This window comes from Vidua chalybeata, chromosome 20, assembly GCF_026979565.1.
Source record: "Vidua chalybeata isolate OUT-0048 chromosome 20, bVidCha1 merged haplotype, whole genome shotgun sequence".
Lineage (NCBI taxonomy): Eukaryota > Metazoa > Chordata > Aves > Passeriformes > Viduidae > Vidua > Vidua chalybeata.
Window position 1 is genome coordinate 2,886,954 of NC_071549.1, and position 20,345 is coordinate 2,907,298.

The 20,345-nt window shown below is 42.6% G+C and overlaps 1 protein-coding gene and 1 long non-coding RNA gene across 4 annotated transcripts in view; one reads left to right on the forward strand and one right to left on the reverse strand.

Annotated features, from left to right (window-relative positions):
* Positions 1-2,363: 2,363 nt before the first annotated feature.
* On the reverse strand, positions 2,364-3,816 carry LOC128798175 (uncharacterized). The gene is made up of 2 exons (XR_008434344.1): positions 3,455-3,816; positions 2,364-3,373 (listed from the first exon to the last, which is right to left on the reverse strand). It is a non-coding gene; the product is annotated as an uncharacterized LOC128798175 (long non-coding RNA).
* A 5,215-nt stretch (positions 3,817-9,031) lies between these two features.
* CASTOR2 (cytosolic arginine sensor for mTORC1 subunit 2) overlaps positions 9,032-20,345 on the forward strand; it is a 117,389-nt gene continuing 106,075 nt past the window's right edge. For all 3 annotated transcript variants that reach the window (XM_053961431.1, XM_053961432.1, XM_053961433.1), the window contains exon 1: positions 9,032-9,414. In XM_053961431.1, the coding sequence (XP_053817406.1) occupies positions 9,302-9,414 (113 nt within the window). In that variant the 5' untranslated portion in view covers positions 9,032-9,301. The remainder of the gene's footprint in view (positions 9,415-20,345) is intronic.

Here is a 20,345-nt window from a genome sequence, read left to right on the forward strand (position 1 = left end):
CATGTTTATTTGCCAGGCCTCATGTATAGTAAGAAGCATGGGTTTTCTTCACACAGTATTTAGTGCATTTCACTTCTCTGCACCCATCCCCCTCTGCACTTTCTGCCCTCCCTCCTTGTTAGACATGATTACATGTTGTTTGGCCTCATTCCATTTAGGTTACTTTGCTGTATCATCCTGTATTTGTGTGTAGCATAACAGCTCCAAAGATCTCCTAGTTTGAACCAAATGATAGAGTAGACAGAGTTCATTAAAATAAATAACAGCATAGCGTGAAACACAGCCTTGAAGTAATCAAAACTGAGATCTGAAAAGTGACTCTGACTGTAAAGAAGTGTGTTACATGCTGGCTGATACAGGCAGCAATGGGACCTTGAAAACAGCCAGCTTTATAAGCACTAGTCAAACCTCTCAGCTGTCAAGACAAAGATATAAGTAGTTATAACAGGGGGAGAGAAAACAGTTGTAAAGGGGATATGTGTGACCATATTAAAAAACAGTGTGCCTGAATTTCTCCTTTGATCCCTAAAGCTGGGATTCTTCATGTTGTTGCTGTTGTTTTTACTGTGGCCAGTGGCAGAGAAAAGCCTTGATTTAACCTAGCAGTGAACTGTTTCTTATAAAGCAAACTTTCTACACAGATAAATGCAGTTGACTCTGCCTCCTTCTACCTGCTTCCCTGTGTGTCTTGCTGTCCCATTTCTTTAGACTGTTTTCAGTGTTTGTAATGTTCCATTTTAAAATATTTCAGTGTTTTTTCCCCTGCTGTCTAACAGACTTTGTTCTGCAATTCATCTTTAGTTTTTCAGGGCACTCAGATTATTACTACTAAAATTTTGCTCTTAAAATAAAGACTGAGTGGTTTAGAAGAATGTGAACTTTTCTACTTGTTAGACTCTAGACTGGGTGCAGCAGGAGGGGCTACAAAAATGTTCTATTCTTACATTCTGCCATGAGTTACTGTGTGAAACAGGATTCAAGGCAAGATGGTCCAGTTCTACAGCTCATTTTGTTCATCGCTGCATTTGTTTGAGCAACGCCTCCCTTGCAGCATCTATGAACCTACAAATATGGTGTATTATCCAAGTATAAAGTATTCCTATGGCACCATGGTGGAACACACAATATGAAGAAGTGAAAATACATTTCTAGTTCTCTGCAGAGGTATCCTGTTGATAGATGCAACATTTGTAGGATTCTTGCATTAGCAAATTGGAACCTGAAACTATCATACATGATTCCCAAGTGTTACAGAAGAGGGTCTTGTGTAGGCAAATACGTGTACATTTCCTAACTATTTAGTTGTTTTAATGTCTCTTTAGTATACTCTTCATTTTGGTCTTGATCTGTGTCTACAATTAAACTTCATGAAGTGCATGAGAACAGTTGTGCATGCTGCTGTAGCCTGTTTACAAGGGATAACAATAGGTTAAAAACTTTATGCTGGTATTACAGGCAAGAGGAGGAGAGTATTTTCAAGTACTTGCTGGAATTTGCTGTCTGGAATCAAAAGGGTTGAGATATTTAAAGGAAGACCTCATGTTAGAAACTATGAGAACAACTGGGCTTTATCTTCTAAATTGCTGCAGGAGGACACATTTGTATCAAAGCAATCATCTAAAAAAGACCCTGCTGAAGAAGACAAACAGGAGGGAATGGATGTTGATAAAGTGCTGGAGGAAATGGAGGCAGTTAGACAGACTAGGCTGCTTCCCTGTTAGAACTTCTGCCAAGAGAGACCTGGACATGCTGGCTCAGGCTTGCTGTCTTTTACAGACAAATGACCAACAGGCCCTACTTCGTCCAAGCAAAGCCACCTTGCCTAACTGTGATTCCTGCCTGCTTGCCTCAGCTTCTCCTAAAGAGGGCAGGCCGTAGAGTGGATTTAAAATATTTATATATTTTAAATATAATATTTAAATATTTTAAAATATTTGTATATTTGGATTTAAAATAGTTTTGTCCTCTTTGTTGAACTTCTACCACAGGAACTCCCTGTCAGTCCCATGGCCAGACAAAAGCTTTGACTAGCACAGCAAATGTGTAGGAATTAGTCTCTTAGGGCAGGCTGCAATTCTAAAGCCAGCTTCAACAGCAGTAAATGCACTGCCACAGCCAAAAAATTCCGTAGCGAGGAAAAAGCATGGCATTCCAGGCCCACAAAGTCAAAAGTCCACAGGATTTATCCAGAGGTTATATTGACCAACAGATTCAGGGGGTCTTCAAGTGGCAATGACAAGACGCTGTGAGCTCAACTTAGCTATACCAGTTGTAAAAGAATTGTGGTCTATTTAGAAGTGTACTGCCTTCTGTGCACATAATATTACTCTATAAATATTTGGGCAAACAAGGCCTTCTCACCATTGAGATATGGGATGTAGTTTATTGAGAATGCAAGAGGCAAGGGGATTTTTCCATATACAGGGGATTTTTCCATATGGCATTTCACGTGGAAATAAATCTTGTGAATCCCATGATCCAGCAGAGCATAAAGGATTCCGTCCTGTACAATCAGATCTTTCCAGTGTATAAACCTGTTTTAGGAAAATACTAATGGTTTACAGATTGGACTGGTCTTTAGGAGTCCCCAGGCCACTGTGGAGCCCTACCTGGTCACATAGTAGACGGTGAGATATGCACTATATTCTTCAGTGGGAAGTACAACAAAGGCCATTGAACAATCTATGATCTATGCTTTCTCATGAAATCTTGTCCCCACCAGCAGATGCCTTCTCGCAGAAAATGCACTGTCCACTGCCTCCTGAACTCTGGCCTCTCTTACAGCACTGGGTTTCTATAGAGCAGTGACAGTGTTTATTTGATTTGGTGTAAAATTGTGCAGTTAAGAGGGGAACTGTGGATAAATTTCAAATCCTTAATTTGTGGATCATTAACTCTGCACTGTAACCCTTGGGAGACAAGGTCACCTGCTTCATGGGCTGGGAAGGTGCTTTTGCAAATAAGGGTGTTTGTTCAACACTGCTGATCCCTGCTGATCTGTTATAAAAGCCATGTTAGTTATTGTATTCGTATGTTATGTACAGTCATGTGATGCTTGAGGCCTGAAATACATTCAGCCAGTCAGAAGAGATAAGGCAGGCTGCAATCTGGCTTTCTTCCCTGAGGTTTGCAGAATGTATTTGCAGATGTGTTGATCTTCAGGAGGATGGCAGTCTGGTGCTGGGAGGGGGGGAGGGAGTACTTTCTTCAACTGCTTATTTCAGTATCAGAAGTAAATGAGAAGATGAGGTCATCTTTAACACCTCCTAGTAGCTGTGAAGTTGTCTTTCCCACATCCTGAGCCATGCTTTCTCAGTTGTTTCAACAATGATTGTCAGTGTTCATAAAGTGGACATGACCTTAGTAGCTTCACCTGGAATTGTGTAGAGATAATGAGCTGGACTGGGTCTGTTTCAATAATGCTTATTGCAGCAAAAAGGTATAAGTAGCTCACCTGATCAACCAACCAGTGGGATCAGCATCTTGGCTAGGAAACTACCAGCTTCTATCTTGTGTGATGTTTTAGTTCAGCAACACAGGGACTACTTTTCCTCCTTCTGTTACTAATCATTTTACCTTCTAGACTTTGAATGTTTCCGGCAAAGTCAAGGTTCAACTTCTTAATGCATCTAGGTGTTAAATGAGGGCTTCATAGGAGTGGCTGTACCCAAGTAATCTCTGAGGATGGGGACAAGTTTTGCCAGACATAAGTTAAGAGAATGAGGAATTGAATAAAAATACCAAGACCAGATATTTATGCTTGGCTTCTCACAGGATAAAGTTGAGTAAATACTGCTTACCTTAGAGGGGGACAGTACAAACCTGCCACTTCATAGTATATGAGTTTTAGCAAGGTACTTTGTGGTTGGTGAGTCCTGCATCTGGGAGTTGCTATTTCCAGCTACACATGACAGGTACATGCAATTTCATCCCTTCTATCCAGAGGTTACGTGACACTGATTACAAGTGCCAAAGCTTCCTTTCCCCAGGCCAGTACTGGGAATCCCATTGTTTTCTGTTCTTCTAGGGCAGTAGCTGTGAGGCATCACCAAAGCATAGAACAGAGGTGAGGCAGTTGTGACATTTTGTCTTCCCTGACCAAGCTGTTTAGTTGGACAATCTCCATTTGCAAACTGGTGTGTGAATGTTTAATGGAGCTCTATGGTGCTGTTCAGGTAAGGGTAATGTGGCTTTGTGCACAGGCAGAGCTGCCTCTGCACATCCTTTGACTGCTGTGGCCCCCCTCAGCTCTCCTGCAGGACCTGGCCTCTCTGAGGAGCTGAAGCACAGCACAGTCTCATCTGCACCCCTGCTACCTGCTCGGCCCACTTCATACCTCAACAGTAAAATAAAGTCTTCATTATCTTATTTGATAGTTGAATAAAATGCTTTGAAACACTGGCATATTAACTGCAATCAAGTTTTGAAAGGTCTCTGGTTGCTAGAAAGAAATTAGTCTGATAAATTGCTCTTTTTAATAAATGAGTAACTTTCCATAAGCAAGCTCAGAAACTATCATTGGGGAAGCCATCCCCCACCCCCTTTTTTAATTTTTATTTTCATTTTAATATATTACACATGATTGTTCTTAAAGAACTGATCTTTTTGCCTTAAGAGAGTAACTGTCACTGAAGTATAAGCAGCTTGTAAACTCATGCTGTCTGCCTCAGACAACCTTGTAGTGGTTTCATGATCAAGCAGTGGCCTATGATTTGTACTTCCAAAATGATAATAACTGATGGTGTGACCTCGGATCATTGCCTGCCTTTCTGTGACTTTGTTTACCTGTTTGCCTGAAGAAGCATTACCGTCCCTGGGTCGAAAAGGCCTGTTTAACTTCAGCAAGGAGTTCCCAGATAATTATAGTTACTTAGTAACTTCCTTCCATCTCAGAGCAGACTGGTTGAGGCTGCTAAGAAATGTTGTGACTTCCCTTTTGGTCAAAATCAGCAACTGACCTGAAGGTACCTCCAGTTCTCAAACCTTTAAACAGAGTCTGCACTCAAAAGTACAGTTTAGGAGCTGGAACAAATTGCTGTATCCCTTATGTACTGGGTCTGACAGGGACCCTAGAAATGCACACGGACCCTGGTTTCACACCAGAGCTACAGATGTGCTAAGGACTAAATATGCTCCATTTACTGAAGAAAAGCAAAAGCTAGTACAAACAACTGTGACACTGGATTAATCTTGCCTTGGGCATATTTATCCAGGGTATTGCCATTACGTCATTCACATTAGGCTTTTATTATCTACTATTTTAGGTCTTAGCAGCTGTTACAAGCTCTAGTCAGAGGTCAAGATGCTGTTGAACTTCAGATTTTTTTGAAAGAAGAGCATAATTCTATCAGTAACAATGTTAGATTTGCAGCAGTGCAATGTCATACAAATAATGAAAAATAATTTAATCTAAATTATATTTATTTTTTTTAAATGAGGTTTAATTGCCAAAAAGTTAGATACTGCATGTTAAATTCCATCTGGAAAAGGCTACCATAACTTCATCTTTGAGAATTAAATAAAGTAATTTCGGGCTTTTTCATTATATCAGAAAAGACTACAAATTATTTAAGAACAATTTCCACCATCTAAATAAAATAATACTGAAACATCTGCTGTAGTTTGTAGTAACTGTATAAAACACGATGGCATGATTCTCCTTTTTTTTTTCCTCTGTGTGCAGTGCTCACCTTCATGAACTGTTCGTCACAGTGTGTAATTACATTCCTTTCACCTGAACTATTTCTACATATTTTCAATTTATATTTGCTGAAGCTGATTGCTGGTGAGTGTTTCAGTGTGCAAATTGCATGCAGACACTTGGGTGGTGAACTTCTGTGTAGTTTATGAGAAATTTTGCTCGCAGACAAAATTCAGACTCAGAAGAGCAGAGTGGCCCAGAGAACTGTTGGTGAACTGTACCTTAGTTGCCACTGAGAGAAATGCTCAAGGCAAAAATGCAGACCATCTCCTTGAGCTCAAGTTTTTCATAAAATAATCCATTCCTCCTGAGGACCTCACTCCCAAATAAACAGTGCTCCAGGGCAAGCAGGAGATGGCTCTTGCACTACTCATCAGTTAGGTCGTTGTGATCATGAGCAGAAGCCAGGATAGCTGAGAAGTCCCTGTTGGTCCAAGTACAGCCTCTATTTTTTTACTGGAGAAACCCCCACCACCTCTGGCCTCAAGGCTTCAATCCCCAAATTCTGCTTAGTGCTATGGGTAGTATCTCACCCAGAGCACTTAGAAATCTCATCTGCTTATGACTTGTGCCCGCCATCCAGGCAGGAGATGAGTCAGAGAGCCTGGTGAGATTTGTTTTGCTGCTATCTCCTCTGCCTGTGTTCTCGTCCGAGCTCCCCATTCCTGAGCTCCGCCTGCCCAGCATGTGCTGTGGTAATGGACACTGCAAGCTGCGTGGGCAGGGAATGAGTTTTGGTTTTAGTAAAAATGGGCAGTTACATCATCTTGCACAACAGGACCTTGCTCTGTGGCTGGCCTGGGCCAACTGAGTCCTCCCAAGCTGCAAAAATATGGCAAACTTGAAACTGCAGTAATCAAAAAATATTATAGTATGTTATGTATACTAACAACACATTCTAGGCTGCTCCCTGCATAGAATCTCCCAGATGTACCTGGCAACAAGGGAGAGAGAGATTTGAATACTAATGTCAGCAGGAGGAGGGGGCCCTTATTAGTATTTTGGCTAATTGCCAGGTTGCCTGCTCTTGAAAAATTTGCCTGTGCTGAGCTAGACATATTTCTCATGTGTAGAAAATTTTATTGAGCGTTGGTAGGGCTTTATATTTTCCTAATGCTTCCTATAGTCAACTGTGTGAAGGTTCACAGTAGCCATGAGGTCAGAGTTTCTAGCTCAAAGGCCTTTAGGCTTTCTTTGGAAGACTTGGAAAACTATAGCAGCTGAACAGGCCCAGAAAAGACATTGCAATTTTGGAGAGCATCAGATGTAAACTCACAAAATGAAGAAGTATTTTTGTGTTTTGTGGGCTCGGGGGTGGGATTCTTTTTGCTTGTTTGCTTGATTATTCTTTTTTTTTTTTTTTTAGTAAATACAGATGACTTACTCAGGGACTCCTTTTCTCCTTCCCTGCGGGCAGAACAAAGTCTCTGATGAGTTGCTTGTTCAAAAGGTTCCCACTGATTTTACCTTTGGGTCTGTTCTAACTTTCTCATTGTTTCATGTAAGCATTTTCTGTGGTAATTAGTCTGTAACAGCATAATCCCTGGTGGCCTTCCTGGAGTGTCTGGATTCTCTGGGTTGAGAAAGCTCTGCTGGGGGGCAACATATTTTTCTCTATGTGGGAAGGGGAACAGTTGATGTTGTGAATGGTGTCCTGACTACGATGGAAAATCTCTTAAAAGAGGAAAGTTTTGCAGCATGTCTTAGAAATTATTCAGGCTACATTTGTCTGATTTCCTCTGGAAGATCCCAGCAACCAAGATAGCATCTGTGTATTTTGTCCCTGGCTGTTTCCTCCTGGACTCTGTGGTCTGCATTGTCCTAGAGGAACACAGGTGTCTCTGTGATTTGTAGATGCAGTTGCAGGCATTTTTTGTAGCTGGGCACAGACACATTCAGAACTTTGAAGTGTAAGACCTTCAACTGGCAGTGGAAGCAGATTAAAAATCCCCTTCAGCTTCCTAAAATGCAATGCCTAGTGTCATCTGAACTGTGAGGCCATGAAGGAAAACTAGTTTTTTAAAGGCTTTTTAAAAACAAAGCAGAGATTTGATAGTTTATGTTGGTTGCATTTCCTCTAAATTATTTTGACAAACTATCAGTATGAATGCCTCAAATTTCAAGTTTTTCCTTTTTGGATATAGCAAAATTAAGACAGCCTTTCAGGTGTATAGCCACAGACAGAGGAAGAACAGACATGTCCAGGGGAAAAAACACAGCCATCCCATGATAATTAACAGAACAGAAAGGGGTTGGAAATCCTAGTTTTGGAAGCTTGTCTCCAGACAAGGGATTTCTGCAACACAACAGACCCTAAAAAACTTAACTTACAACTGCAGGAGCTCTTCTTGCTCTGTAGGGGAGAGGAGTCACTTGGAGTATGGCTTTGCTGGCTGAGCCCTCATCTTGGGCCGTTGGAGACATCCCATGACTCAGTTTCCCTGCGTAGAACAGAAAGATTTCTCTTGATGGTCTTCATAAAGCTCATTTGAAATCTTTTGGTGAAAAGGGCCATAGTGACTAGGTGCTGGTGGTGTGTTCACGGCAGAATCAGTGCGATCTGAAGTCAGAGGGACCCTCGTACAGAACCTGAACCAGTTTTATTGCCTAAGCCCTGTTTTCTGAGCAGCCCAGGGCTGAATTTAACAGCTGTGCTGGTCAGCGCGGTGTCAGTGGCGCAGTGCAGAGGTGCTCACACTGCCTGGGGCACTGCCGGAGCAATCCCATTTCTGGCACTGCTTTGGAGGCCCATCCCTTCCTGCCTCCATGCAGCCTCCTTGTGTTGAGGAGTGGGGCAGGAACGGGGCCAAACGGGCCGTTCACCCTTCCAGCATTACCACACACATTGTAATGGTTTTATGCTCTTGACAGCTGTCATCTTACCTCTGCAACACTCACGTGCAAAGTGAACGCTTTTTTCCCCCATTATTTTTGCTGCACAGCGAAATAGACAAGGATTTCCCATCTGCCACGTGAAGGAATGAACACGGTAAAGATTTGAGTATTTCCCTGCTGTTAATGAAAACTTCTAAAGTTCTCCTTCTGGCCGCTTTTTGGGCTGTGAAACATTTTCCAGCAAGCCGACAGGTGCAACGAAAATGAAACAAACCAAAACAACACCTTTACCAGCGCCGATTCTCGCTTTCACGCTTTATGTTTTTTTTTAGCGACCGGTCGAAGCCGCCCCTGAGGGCGGGCGGGCTGTGGGGCCGGGCGGGCGCCCTCAGGGGCGGGGCGGCCCCGGCGGCGCCGCCGCGGACTCCAAGTCCCGGCATGCCGCGGGGCGCGGCGCATGCGCGCCGGGCCGGGCTTGAGTGGCAAGTTGTTTGTTCCAGCGAGCACCAGCTGCTCGGCACTCCGGGCTCCGCTGCTCCGCTCCGCGCCCCGCCGGCCTCCCCGCCGCTCCAACTTTTGCACCCTCTGCTCCCTCATCCCCTGCTCCTGCCCCCGGAGCTGGGAAGGAACAGACAGAAGCGGAGAGGGGGGGGAAAAAAAAAAAAAAAAAGGCACCGACAATAACAGCCCCCCCTCCCCCTCCCCATTCAAAAACACAACATAAACCCCAGGGATAGATGAACTACAAATGAGAAAGAGGAAAAGATGGAACTGCACATCCTAGAGCACAGGCTCAGAGTGGCCAGCATAGCCAAGGAGAGCATCCAGTTGTTTACCTATGGATTAATCAAACTTGCTTTCCTGTCCTCTAAGACGAGGTAGGTGCTGGGGATGGGGCAGCGCGGGGGAGGGGGGCTGTCCTCCCTGCGAGGGGACACAGTGGTGGGGGCGTATCCTGCTTGCTACGAGGGGACTGGGTGCTGGCAGGGCACCCTCCTGCTCTCCGAGGGGCTGGAGTGGGGGGCATCTGCCTTGCGAGTGAGCAGGGCAACCTCCTTGGAAAGGGGGTGGCTTGATGGGTGCTCTCCTCCTTGGGGGAGAAAAAAAAAATATAAAGCAGGGTCCTGGGATGGAGGACACCCCTCCTTGCAAGGGGACAGCGTCGGGGTAGGGGTCACCCTCCTTCCTGCCAAGGGGCAGGGTGCTGGGGTGGGTGGTGGCACCCTCCTTGCAGTAAGTCAGGCTGCTGGGTGCGGGGGGACGCCCTCCTCGCCAGAGGACAGGGATTTTTGGGGGGGGGCGAGGAGAACACCTGCGTCTTCCCTAAGCACAAACCCCATGCCAGGACTGGGAGGCGGCGGTGAGGACCATCGCTGGAGTTCAGGGTGCCCCCGTGCAGCTTTAGGGCAGCTCCTGCCCGCCGCTGCCCGGCGGATGAATGAGGGCAGGTGGGGGCCGGGGGCCCGGCCGGGCCAGCCGCAGGCTCGGGGCGCCCGCCGGACAACAAAGGCAACAACAGAGCCCGGCGAGCAGGAGCAGGAGTGCTAGTGGGCTTTTTCTCTCGCTCTCTCTGGTTTTGTAGGGTTTTGTTTTGTTTTTTTTTTTTTTTTTTATTTCCCCCTCCCGGATTGTTGTTCCTTGCGGCACTTAGAAGAGCGGGTCCTCCACGCGCGGGTTTGTTTAAAAGGTGCTTTTTCCAGCGCTGCCAAATTGGGGGAGGACGAGGGGCAATGCATGCCTTGCACTTCAGTATTGTGGTGTTAAGTCATTTGGATTGTGATAGCTATCGGGAAAAAGAAAAACGTAGTGGAAGGCACTGAAGGCACTGTGAGAATTTTTTTTATTTTTTTTTTTTAGGAGGAGGAAAGAAAACACTGTGGCCAGTTTATTGGGTGTATGTAAGGTGCTAGGCCTTTTGCACAAAACAACTTGAATAGCAATTGCAGATTCTTCTGTCTTCACTTAGTTTGTTGACTTCACGCTATTCAGAAAGGGGAATGGGAATGTAAATAACACAATTCAAACTCTTCTTGTTTTTCCTGCCTGATAATTAGTATTCCAGTTTTCTCCCCACATTCATTCTTGTATTAAGGTGGGAAATTTTCTTTGGCAATAGGAAAATAATGAATAGATATTTAAGAAATAGAAAGCAAATTAATTTGTTTTATTTCAAACTGTAATTCAATGCTCTCTGTTAAAATGCTTACAGATGAATGGACCCATTTGTGGTGTAACTTGATTACATCCCTTTATCTTAAACTTCATGCCTTGAAATTTCACTCTGATTTGGCTTTCCACTAACATTGTTTGCAGTGTAAAGTATATCAGCACCTTGTTTACTGCTGTCCCTGAATACTCCACAGGGCATTAAAGGGTCCTCACTCTTAAGCTACTATTTTTATGTGTTGTTTCATTGTAATTGAAAGTTGCTGCTGATTTTTTGAAGGTCTTGTTGCTTCCTCTCCCATGCATAAAATGTCACTCTTACTGTCAACAATGAAGTCTTTAATCTGTCACTCTCAATGCATAGACTGGAGTTTCACGGGGCTTTTTCTATTTGTTTGGGATTATTAATTTTTATTTACTTTTATTTTTATTTTTTAAACTTCAGGGATGGTCTTGTTGTCTTTTTGTTTCACATTACATTTCAGTATTTCAATGTTAGAGAGCTGTGAAAGGTTCAGGGCAGTAAGATAACCCCTTTGGGATTTGATACCCTGTCCAGCATTTGGGTGCAGCACCTGACAGTTTTGTATTGTTTCTGATTGCTGTGTTGTGTTTTAACATATACACCCTGAGTATCAATCTTTCCTTACCTTCCATGGAATCTCACTGCTCAGGAACAACAGATGTTTGTGGAAGGATTTGTTGGCATGGGAAACTTCTCTCTATTTCCCTTTTGTTAATTTTGTTATTTTTGCAGACAGTAGAGATGGAGGGGAAGCTTGTTTGTGTCATTCTTGAGACAACTGACAGCACTGAAATGCTTTCTCCTGAGTGCTTTTGCGTGCCCTGTGGCAAACAAGGTCCCTGCCCCACGGATCTTCTCTGATCAACATCATGTGTATAAGAATGATGAGGGTCTCTGGGAGATGTAACTCTGTAGATTTATGACCCCACTGTTTCTATTTCCTCTTCCTTTAAAAAGTGAATATGCTCAAAAGTAAACTTTTTATAGGAGTGCAAGACAAATCTCCTCTCCCACACACCCCATGTGCAAAGAACCCCTCAGGAGAATGAAAGAGGGAGGGGGTCCACATCCCTGCTAATCTTTTCTAAAAAGATAGCAAAGATAAGTTACTACATCACCTACATTTTTCCCAGTAGACATTAAACAGTTTTACTTGTGCTGCAAGGCTGCCAGTAAGAAATAATGATTTGTAGGACAGATTTGATCCAAAGGGGTGACATCATCAATATTCTTATGTTAGTGATGCAAGAAACTAGGATTTTTACATAGCCTCCTGTGAAAAGTGATTTGGGGGGGTCTCTTTCATGTTGTCATACATCAGGGAAAAGGGCTGGAACAGTAATTTTAAGTCTTGCACATTTTTTTAATCCCCTTGGGAAGGAAAAGTAACAAATCTCCAGTTTTATTTGGCCTTTTGCCACTCTCTCACACTCTTGCCCTTGTTCATGATACAAGTGTTTTAATTTAGCTTCTGTTACAATAGCAATATTTTCTGGTACAGAGAACAGCAGTTTTGAGACTATTCTGATGGCCAGAAGCAAGACAGCAGCTAACACGGTGAAGAGGTGAGACCAGTAGTGAATTAAATAGTGGGCAGAACTAAGCGAAAAGAAAAATACTATTAATCATAACTTTAAGTTAGGCATGAGGTATTTTATGCAGAATTGCATTAAGAGAGGTCATCTAGGAATAAATAATAGTGGAACTGCTAAGCAGTTACACTGAGGACTGTGCTCCTGATGTTCTGCTTTTGTCAGTGCAGGCCTGCTGATTTCAGCAGGCTCTGCCAGGCACCCCAGTGGAGGAGTGATCCGTGTCTTTTTTAGTGGCATGCTGAAGATTTGCATGTGTCTAATGTTTTTGCTGTTGCTGTCATCACCATTCTGGTGGTTTTTTGATTGTGTTGGTTAGGGCATGGTGCCAATAGCACCAGGGTTGGGGATTCAGCCCTCATACTAGCCATGCACCTAAGAGTTGGACTTGATAATCTTTGTGAGTCCCTTCCAGCTCAGCATATTGTATCTCTGTGTCTGACTTCAATGTTCCTTGGTGCCAAGGATTCTCACCTATTCAGAAGCTGTGCAGTGTGTTTATACGTGTAAATATAACAACTGTGTGTGGCTTCATCATTGCATTATTTTTCTTCTGTATGTGCCTCTGTAAATGGTAGTTCTGTGGGGCAGAGAACTGTGCTCATCTGAGAACTCCTGCCTTCATCTCCCTGGGTGCTGCAGAATGAGCGGCTTCCCTCCCACCAAAGTTATGTGTCTCTGCTTCCTTGGTTAAACTGTCTCATGTTACTGGGAGAGGTGCCACAAGTAACCTGCTTGAGGACTTGATACAAATACTGTTTTGCTACATTCCTGTCTTGATTTTTTTTTTCCCTAATTGCAAACTACTTTATAACTGCATCCAACAAGGAAAAGTGTTGGATTCTGCGCCTGCCCCGGGGCAGCCCTGGACGTGCGTACAGACTGGGGAAGGGGATGCTGGAAAGCAGCACCACACAAAGGGACCTGGGGGTCCTGGTTGGTGGCCAGTGGGCTGTGAGCCAGCAGTGCCCTGGGGCCAGCAGGGACATCCCTGTCCTGGGGCTCCAGGCCCAGAATTGCCAGTGGGGCCAGGGAGGGGATTGTCCTGCTCTGCCCTGGGGCGGCCTCACCTCGAGAGCCGTGTGCAGGTTTGGGCAGCACAGTGTGAGAAAGATCTTGAACTGTTCGAGAGAGGCCAAAGGAGGCCACGAGGACAGGGAAGGCCTTGAGGGGAAGCCTGTGAGGAGCTGCTGAGGGCACTGGGTCTGCTCAGCTGGAGAAGAGGAGACTGAGGGGACTCATTGCAGTCTGCAGCTCCCTGGTGAGGGAAGAGGAGGGGCAGACACTGATCTCTGCTTTGTGTGACAGCGATGGCACCTGAGGGAGTGGCCTGAAGCTGTGTCAGGGGAGGTGAGGGTTGGGGGTTAGAAATGGGTTCTTCCCCCAGAGGGTGGCTGGGCACTGAACAGGCTCCCCAGGGCAGTGGCCACAGCACCAAGGCTGGCAGAGCTCCAGGAGTGTTGGGCCAATACTCGGGCCCATGGTGTGACTCTTAGGGATGGTGCTGTGCTGGGCCAGAAGTTGGACTCTGTGATCCTTGTGGGTTTCTTCAGACTCAGCTCTGTGATTCCTTTTAGTACATGGGAGTTAAATCTGAATGGAGGACAGTTTGGGATAATGCATGCATTGAGCCACCAGTGCATGCAGTAGATAGTAGGAAGGTGAGCCTAGCCTTGTCTTTGGAGAGTATATAAAAATATATGGAGAGTCCAGGAAAATGAAGTGGGATCAGGGTTCTTCCAAGCACTGGGTCTATGTCATGTAGTTAGCTTGATTTCTGGGTAATGCTTTAGTAGACCCCTGAACATCTGGAGTCAGTGCTAACAAGTTATCTTTCCTGTCTCTTCCAGTACTAATATAAAGATTTAGTGGTAAGTAGTGAAGTGGTTGAGGGAGAAAGGTATTATTTAAATTGTAAAGCTATTAAATTTTAAATAGAATAAAGTTGAGCAGTTAGTTTGCTCACAGGGCTGGGTGTTTAAATTACCTAATTGTAGGTCATGTGTCTAAATTTTAAAATCTCTGAGGGTTTTTTTATATTCTTTGTTTTGAGATGGTCATTATTTTTGAATGCTGAAGAGAAGGAAAAAGTTCTGCATGTGTCAAGGATGAGACCTTGATCACCTGAAATGTTTAAATGCAGCCATTCCAAAAGCATCTGTCACACTGGGTTCTTTTTCAAGATGCTCCAGTTTATGTATATTGGTGACTTGACACAGAATTACAGGCACTGTGCAAGCTAACAGGTTTGGCACTATACACAGATAGCTGTCCACGTGAATGGGATGATCCCAGAGAAGATAGATGGGAGGTAGTGATCCCTCTACAGTGGGATGCTTGGAGGCAGAAGGTATTCTTAGTGTGGAGAGGTTCTTAAAAACATTCATTCCAATAAAAATGCAGCAATAAGTGAATGGGGATAAAATGTACAGAATAAGTTGGACTTTCTTTGGGCTTTGAGTAAAAAATAAAACTAGATTTGTTGTCTTTAAGTTTGTGGTGGTATTTTTGGTAATCTGTCCATTTTGCTTAGTAATAATTGACACCTCTACTTTATGAACAGTGTGCTGTTGCTATTAATATAAGTGTTTCTCATTCCCTGATCACTTGTTTACTGTATAGGTGTCCTGAAATTTGAGATACTGTAATAAAAAGTCTATTTTGGACTTCAGAATATAATAGGACAAACAAGCGCTTAAAATGTATCCATGCATCATTTGAGGACATTGAGATCAGCAGTCTGTTTCCTTTGGTATGAACTCAGACAAACACATGTTGTTTATGCCCTTATATGAGAAACAGATCAGCCTGCAACACTGGATGATTATCTGGCAAAGGCAAGTTACTCCTATCGTTAAAACCTTTTTTTTGTCTCTCATGGCTTCTGCCATCCTGTGCATCCCAGGAAGACCACTGAGTAAAGGCTTTTGCCAGTTACAAAGTCACATCTACTCATCTAAAACATGTTCCTCGTGTTTCCTTTTGTTGTGGCAAAAACTCCCAAATGCCTTGAATATTTTATTTTCTGGGTGTGTGTATATATGTGTGATATCTGAGGTGTGGGGACTTCTTTTTCAGTGTGATTTGGCGGCCATCTGTTACAGAAGGAGTGAGTGCTGATGTCCAGCCTCCCACAGGAGGCTGCAGTGATGGGAAGCCTCATGGCTAAAGCTGCCTGCCTGCCCTTCCCCAGAGCACTCTGCCGCCCTGTTTGTGTCACCATGAGCATTTATGGTGCTGAACTTGCTGGTGGATGTTCAGGATGAGTAGAGCTAGTGAGAATCAGCTAACTGAGTAGGTGGAGAGAGCAGAATTTACTTGCTTGGGCTAAGGAAGTATATAAGCTCTTTAATTGTGGATGTCATCAGTTTGTGTTCAAGACTGCTGGGTGTTTCAGCTGCTGCTGGGCTATGAGAGCATTCTGCAGTGTTTTAACGTGTTAAGCCTTGGAAGGAACAGGTTTCCTTCCTGATGGTCTCTTACTGTTTATCTACAAATGGTTTTTTCCCTTTATTTTCTGCTTTCTGGCACATGGCTTACCAGTGGGGCACTGCTTGATTTTCTCTTTCTTTGCCTGGCAATTCTGTCATGCAGTCAGTCCTCAACCTACCATGTGGTCCCATCAGGCTGAGGCTCGTGCCAAGTCAGAAACTGACAGGAGTGCTTACTAAAGCACTAAATGAGATTCAAAAGGTGGAATGGAAGTACTAGATCAAACCTAGAGTGTAATGCTGGGCAGCACTATGTGCTGGAGAAATGTTGATTTAGATATTGTACTTTTAAAATAAATAGATATTTGCCTGTAGTTTGTCCTTATTTCCCATGTTTCAGTTTATTGGGAAAGCTCTCACATAGATGAGATGCATCACCTGTGGATAAGGTACAACATCAGTTATGTGAAAGAAACATCAATGGTGCCCACTCATGTTGAGCTGAGAAATAGAAAAGTGTAAAAAATACTCCTCTTTTGCCATGTAACTCATTAAAGATCCCCTCAGATGAATGGTTTTTTATTACTCTGAGGTGAAAGTCAGTATTTAAATTAAAAATGTGGTTTTTATCAGTTAAATAGCTCTTCCTGCAAGCTGGTACTGGTGTGCTTCAGCAATAGAGCCAGTGCAGGTCTGTTATGGGATAGTATAAATACTGTGCATTCATCATCTAGAAGTAACAGCTGAATTGTTCATTAAGACAACAGTTTGAATCTACAGTCTACCCCTCTACTGAATTATAACTTAAATTAGGCTCTATTTGACAGCTGAAGTCTTTGACAATGCCTTGGTCATTCTCTGTAAACATGTCTTTCTGTTGTTTTTTTTTTTTTTAATTCTGTTTAGCACACCACCTCATTTATCCAACACACATCTTCTTAGTCATCCTGCATGTTAGAGTTTTAATATATTTGGAAAAAGGCTCCAATTTCTTTTCTCATGAGAAACAGTATGGATTTGTTCTTTTGTTTACTGCCAACTCAAGAGTAAACTCCAGCTCTCATCTGCTGGTAACTGAAGGCTGGCAAAGGAAGAATTATCCAACAGGAATGTGAGGAAATATCTCCATTCATTATAGTTCAGAATCAGCAGAGTAAAGCCCCTAAGCTGCTGTTAGCATTTCAAAGTAAAAAGATCTCTTCTCCCCACCCTCAACTCAGCTGAGTTTTGTGTAGATAAGATATATTTGTTAAGAAAGAAAATAACAGGCAAAAATGTTCTATTATGGCACAAAAGAAATGAAGATTGATTAAGCCAGTTCCATGACTATACAAGCCCTTGTTAGTCCCAGATGTACTGCACAAAGTTTTACTGTACTGATCATTGAAATAGAGCATCTGATCTTCTTTTTGTGGTCTGATATATAATAAACATTATGTACTGATTATTAATGTTTTATTTTCACATCCAAAGAAATGCAGTGAACGCCTAAACTTTCTCACCAGCCAGAACAACTTTACTTTGGTCTGTTAAATGTGGCTTACTAGAGATTAAACTAAAAAGCCTACTTCTGATCTGTAGCCTGCTTTAGGAAGCTCCCAGCAGTAATACCAGAGATACCAGATCTCCCAGCAGATACCAGAGCTGCTGTTTAGCACAGGGCTGGCATGTAGAAGAGAGAAGGGGCAAGTTTGCTTGGTGGCAGAAAACCATTTACTAATCCTTTGGGGATCTCTGAGGTATGCTTTTGTGGGGATGCCTGGGTAGGCAAAGTGATTTTTTCAAAATGTTGTGATCCAGTTATTGTTTGTTAATGTGATGGAATAAATGTTTTTAAGATACTTGTGGTACTTATTGGCCAGTAATTGTAGAGAGATGTCGACTGTTATTGATGGTAAGCAGTCCTTGACCCAAAATTTTTCAAAATAAATTGTTTATAAAGTAGGAACCAAACCCTCTCGGGAGTGTGAATGTATGTTTGACTAAGATGTAACTGTAAAGGAGAAGTTAATCTTCTTTTCCTGTGAAGTTTTAGAGTTCTTATTATAGAGGGTACTAGAGATGGCATAAGATCTGCCTATTTAGGAGCAAAATGCAACCTTTAAGTCTTGTGCAAAGTATTCAAATAGATGAATTTAAAAAGTTGATACTTAGGGAATTTCTGAACCTGAGAGGGGAAAATTTGCAAGTTTTGACATGAGTGGAGCAGTTAAAAATGTACGTGTGATTCTCCCTGACTTTTTCTGTTCAGACTTTTAAAGAAAGTTACATGAAGAGAATCTGGGTAATGATATGCACTGGGTTTAGCAATATCTGAATATTTATCTTAGTTCTGTGGTTAAAAGATCAGTATTCAGCCCTTTCTTATGCCATGCATGTTTTTACAGGGTGAGTTGGTGGAAGTTGGTAAGTCTGAGACCTTGACTGAAATGGCCCATGTTAATCTTGCTTAACATTTGTAGTTTTTATTTCTTTTCCTAAAGAAAGATTGACTCTTTTCCCTTGATAACCTCTAAGGCACTCACTTACAAATAGTCTTGGCAGGAAGGAAAAAAGGTAGTTCTTAATACTGAGAAGGATATACTCTGCATGCATCTAAGCAACTGTACACATTTACATAGATTTACTTAGTCTTTATCTTTGTGCTTTTTTGCAAATGATGGATGACTTATCATGATTAGTCTTTCAGTTGTGATCTTTTTCAAGTTGCTTTTGGGTGGAAATCAAGAGTTTGTAACATAGAAAGCAAACATTTCCATTTGCTCTTTTTAAACTACGACACAGTATTATATGTATTAAGTATTTAGGAAAAACAATCTCAGCTTATTTTGTATTTATAAATAAGCAGTGTAACATGACCTGTACTAAACAAATGAAGCCGGTGGTGGCTTGAGACTGTATTTGGCAGGACATTGGAGCTGGGAGGTCTCAGCCTTCCACATCTACCTCTTATTTGCAGACTGGAAGAAGAAAACCAAGTTTACTTGCCTTTTCAGTTCCTATTTTGTTTCCCAACCTGGAATTAACTACTGATCATTTTGAACAAAACTGAGTAATTTGAAATGAGAAAAATATTCACCCATCTTGTGGAAGATAATATGCAGAATCTGCTGTATTGCATAAGTGGACTGGTCACAGTGGCTTTGTCAGTGACTTCTCCTCAGCTGACTTGTTTAATTTGCTTTGGAGTTTGGAGCAGCAAACATATTTTGATAAATGTTGTTTAAATTATCTCACACCTAAGATAATATTGTCTCTGCAAAAATTTTTTTATTTCAGGTATCTTTCTATCAGATGAGCTAATGTTAAAATAAAATTATGCTCTTAATTGTTTTCATATTCAAAGTACTTGGTTGCAGAAGGGTGGTGTTAGAATTGGCCTTTCACTGCTGTGGGGATCAATTTCAGGCAATTTATGATATACTGAGATGATGTGTTGTGAGTTGCATGTTATTTCCCATTTGGCATTTTTGTAAGCCAAGCAGAGTTTTGTTGTGTGCAGTTTGTTTGCATCTGCTGAGCCAGCGAGGTGTGAAACCACACACTTGTGGCTCAGTCTCTCTTGAGCTTCCTGCAGGTGAGTCTAGTTAGTGAATGGTTTTCTGCTGTGAGTGGTGGGACTATGTGCTTTGCAAAATTCCATCTCACAAATTAAGTGGTCACAAATTGACATAGATTGTTTGTTAAGAGATTTTTCTTCAGGTAAAATGCCAGCAATGTAGAGTGGTTTTTTTCTTGTTTGTTTGTTTGTTTTTGTTTTTTTGGTTTTTTTTCCCAAACAAAATCAATGCTTCATTATGGAAAATAAAATGGATAAAGTTACCTGCATTGCAGACAAGGCCCAGATGTGCAGAACAACTGGAATCCTAAGGAACAGAGCATCATTTTTAACACAGATTTTGTTTTTCAGTGATTGTTTTCTTGTCAGTCCTCCTGGCATACGGTGTAACAATATTTTGTTGACTGCCAGAAGCTGCTTTGCTACACCAGTTTGATGTTGGCTAAACACAGAAGAGGAAGCAAGAATTTGGTTTGACCAGAGCAGGCTTTATGGTTTAATGGGGAGACAGATGAAGGGAAGTGATAAAGGCCAGAGCTGGCCTTGTGAATGAGCATGGATGGCTCATGACTGCCTGAGAGCCTGATGTGGAACCAAGGGTTAATGCAACAGTGGAGCCTCAAGCTTTTTGTGCAGTTTTCAGTCCAAGCCTGGTACATTATCACAAACTTAGAAAATATCAAATCTTAACAGAATGGGTGAGGTCAAGAAGGAACTCTAAAGATCAGGTAGCCCAACCCCCCAGCTCAAGGCAGAGGTTACTCAAGCAGCTTGCTCAGGATTTTGTCCATTGGGATCTTGTGCTTAAAGCCATGCATGGAGCTTTGCTCTCTGCTGTGTTAACATGTTATTGACCTCATTCACATTGTAATGCTTTGCTCCATTTGGCAATACTGTCCACATAGCATTATAATGTATGATTGAATGTCTCATCTCAGCATGACAAAGTGGTTTTGAAACTCTAAAGTGAAACTGTGCAACCTCCTGGTTATGGAGAGAACTATTGGTATGAATGAGACTGTTTCCTGAAGTAGTT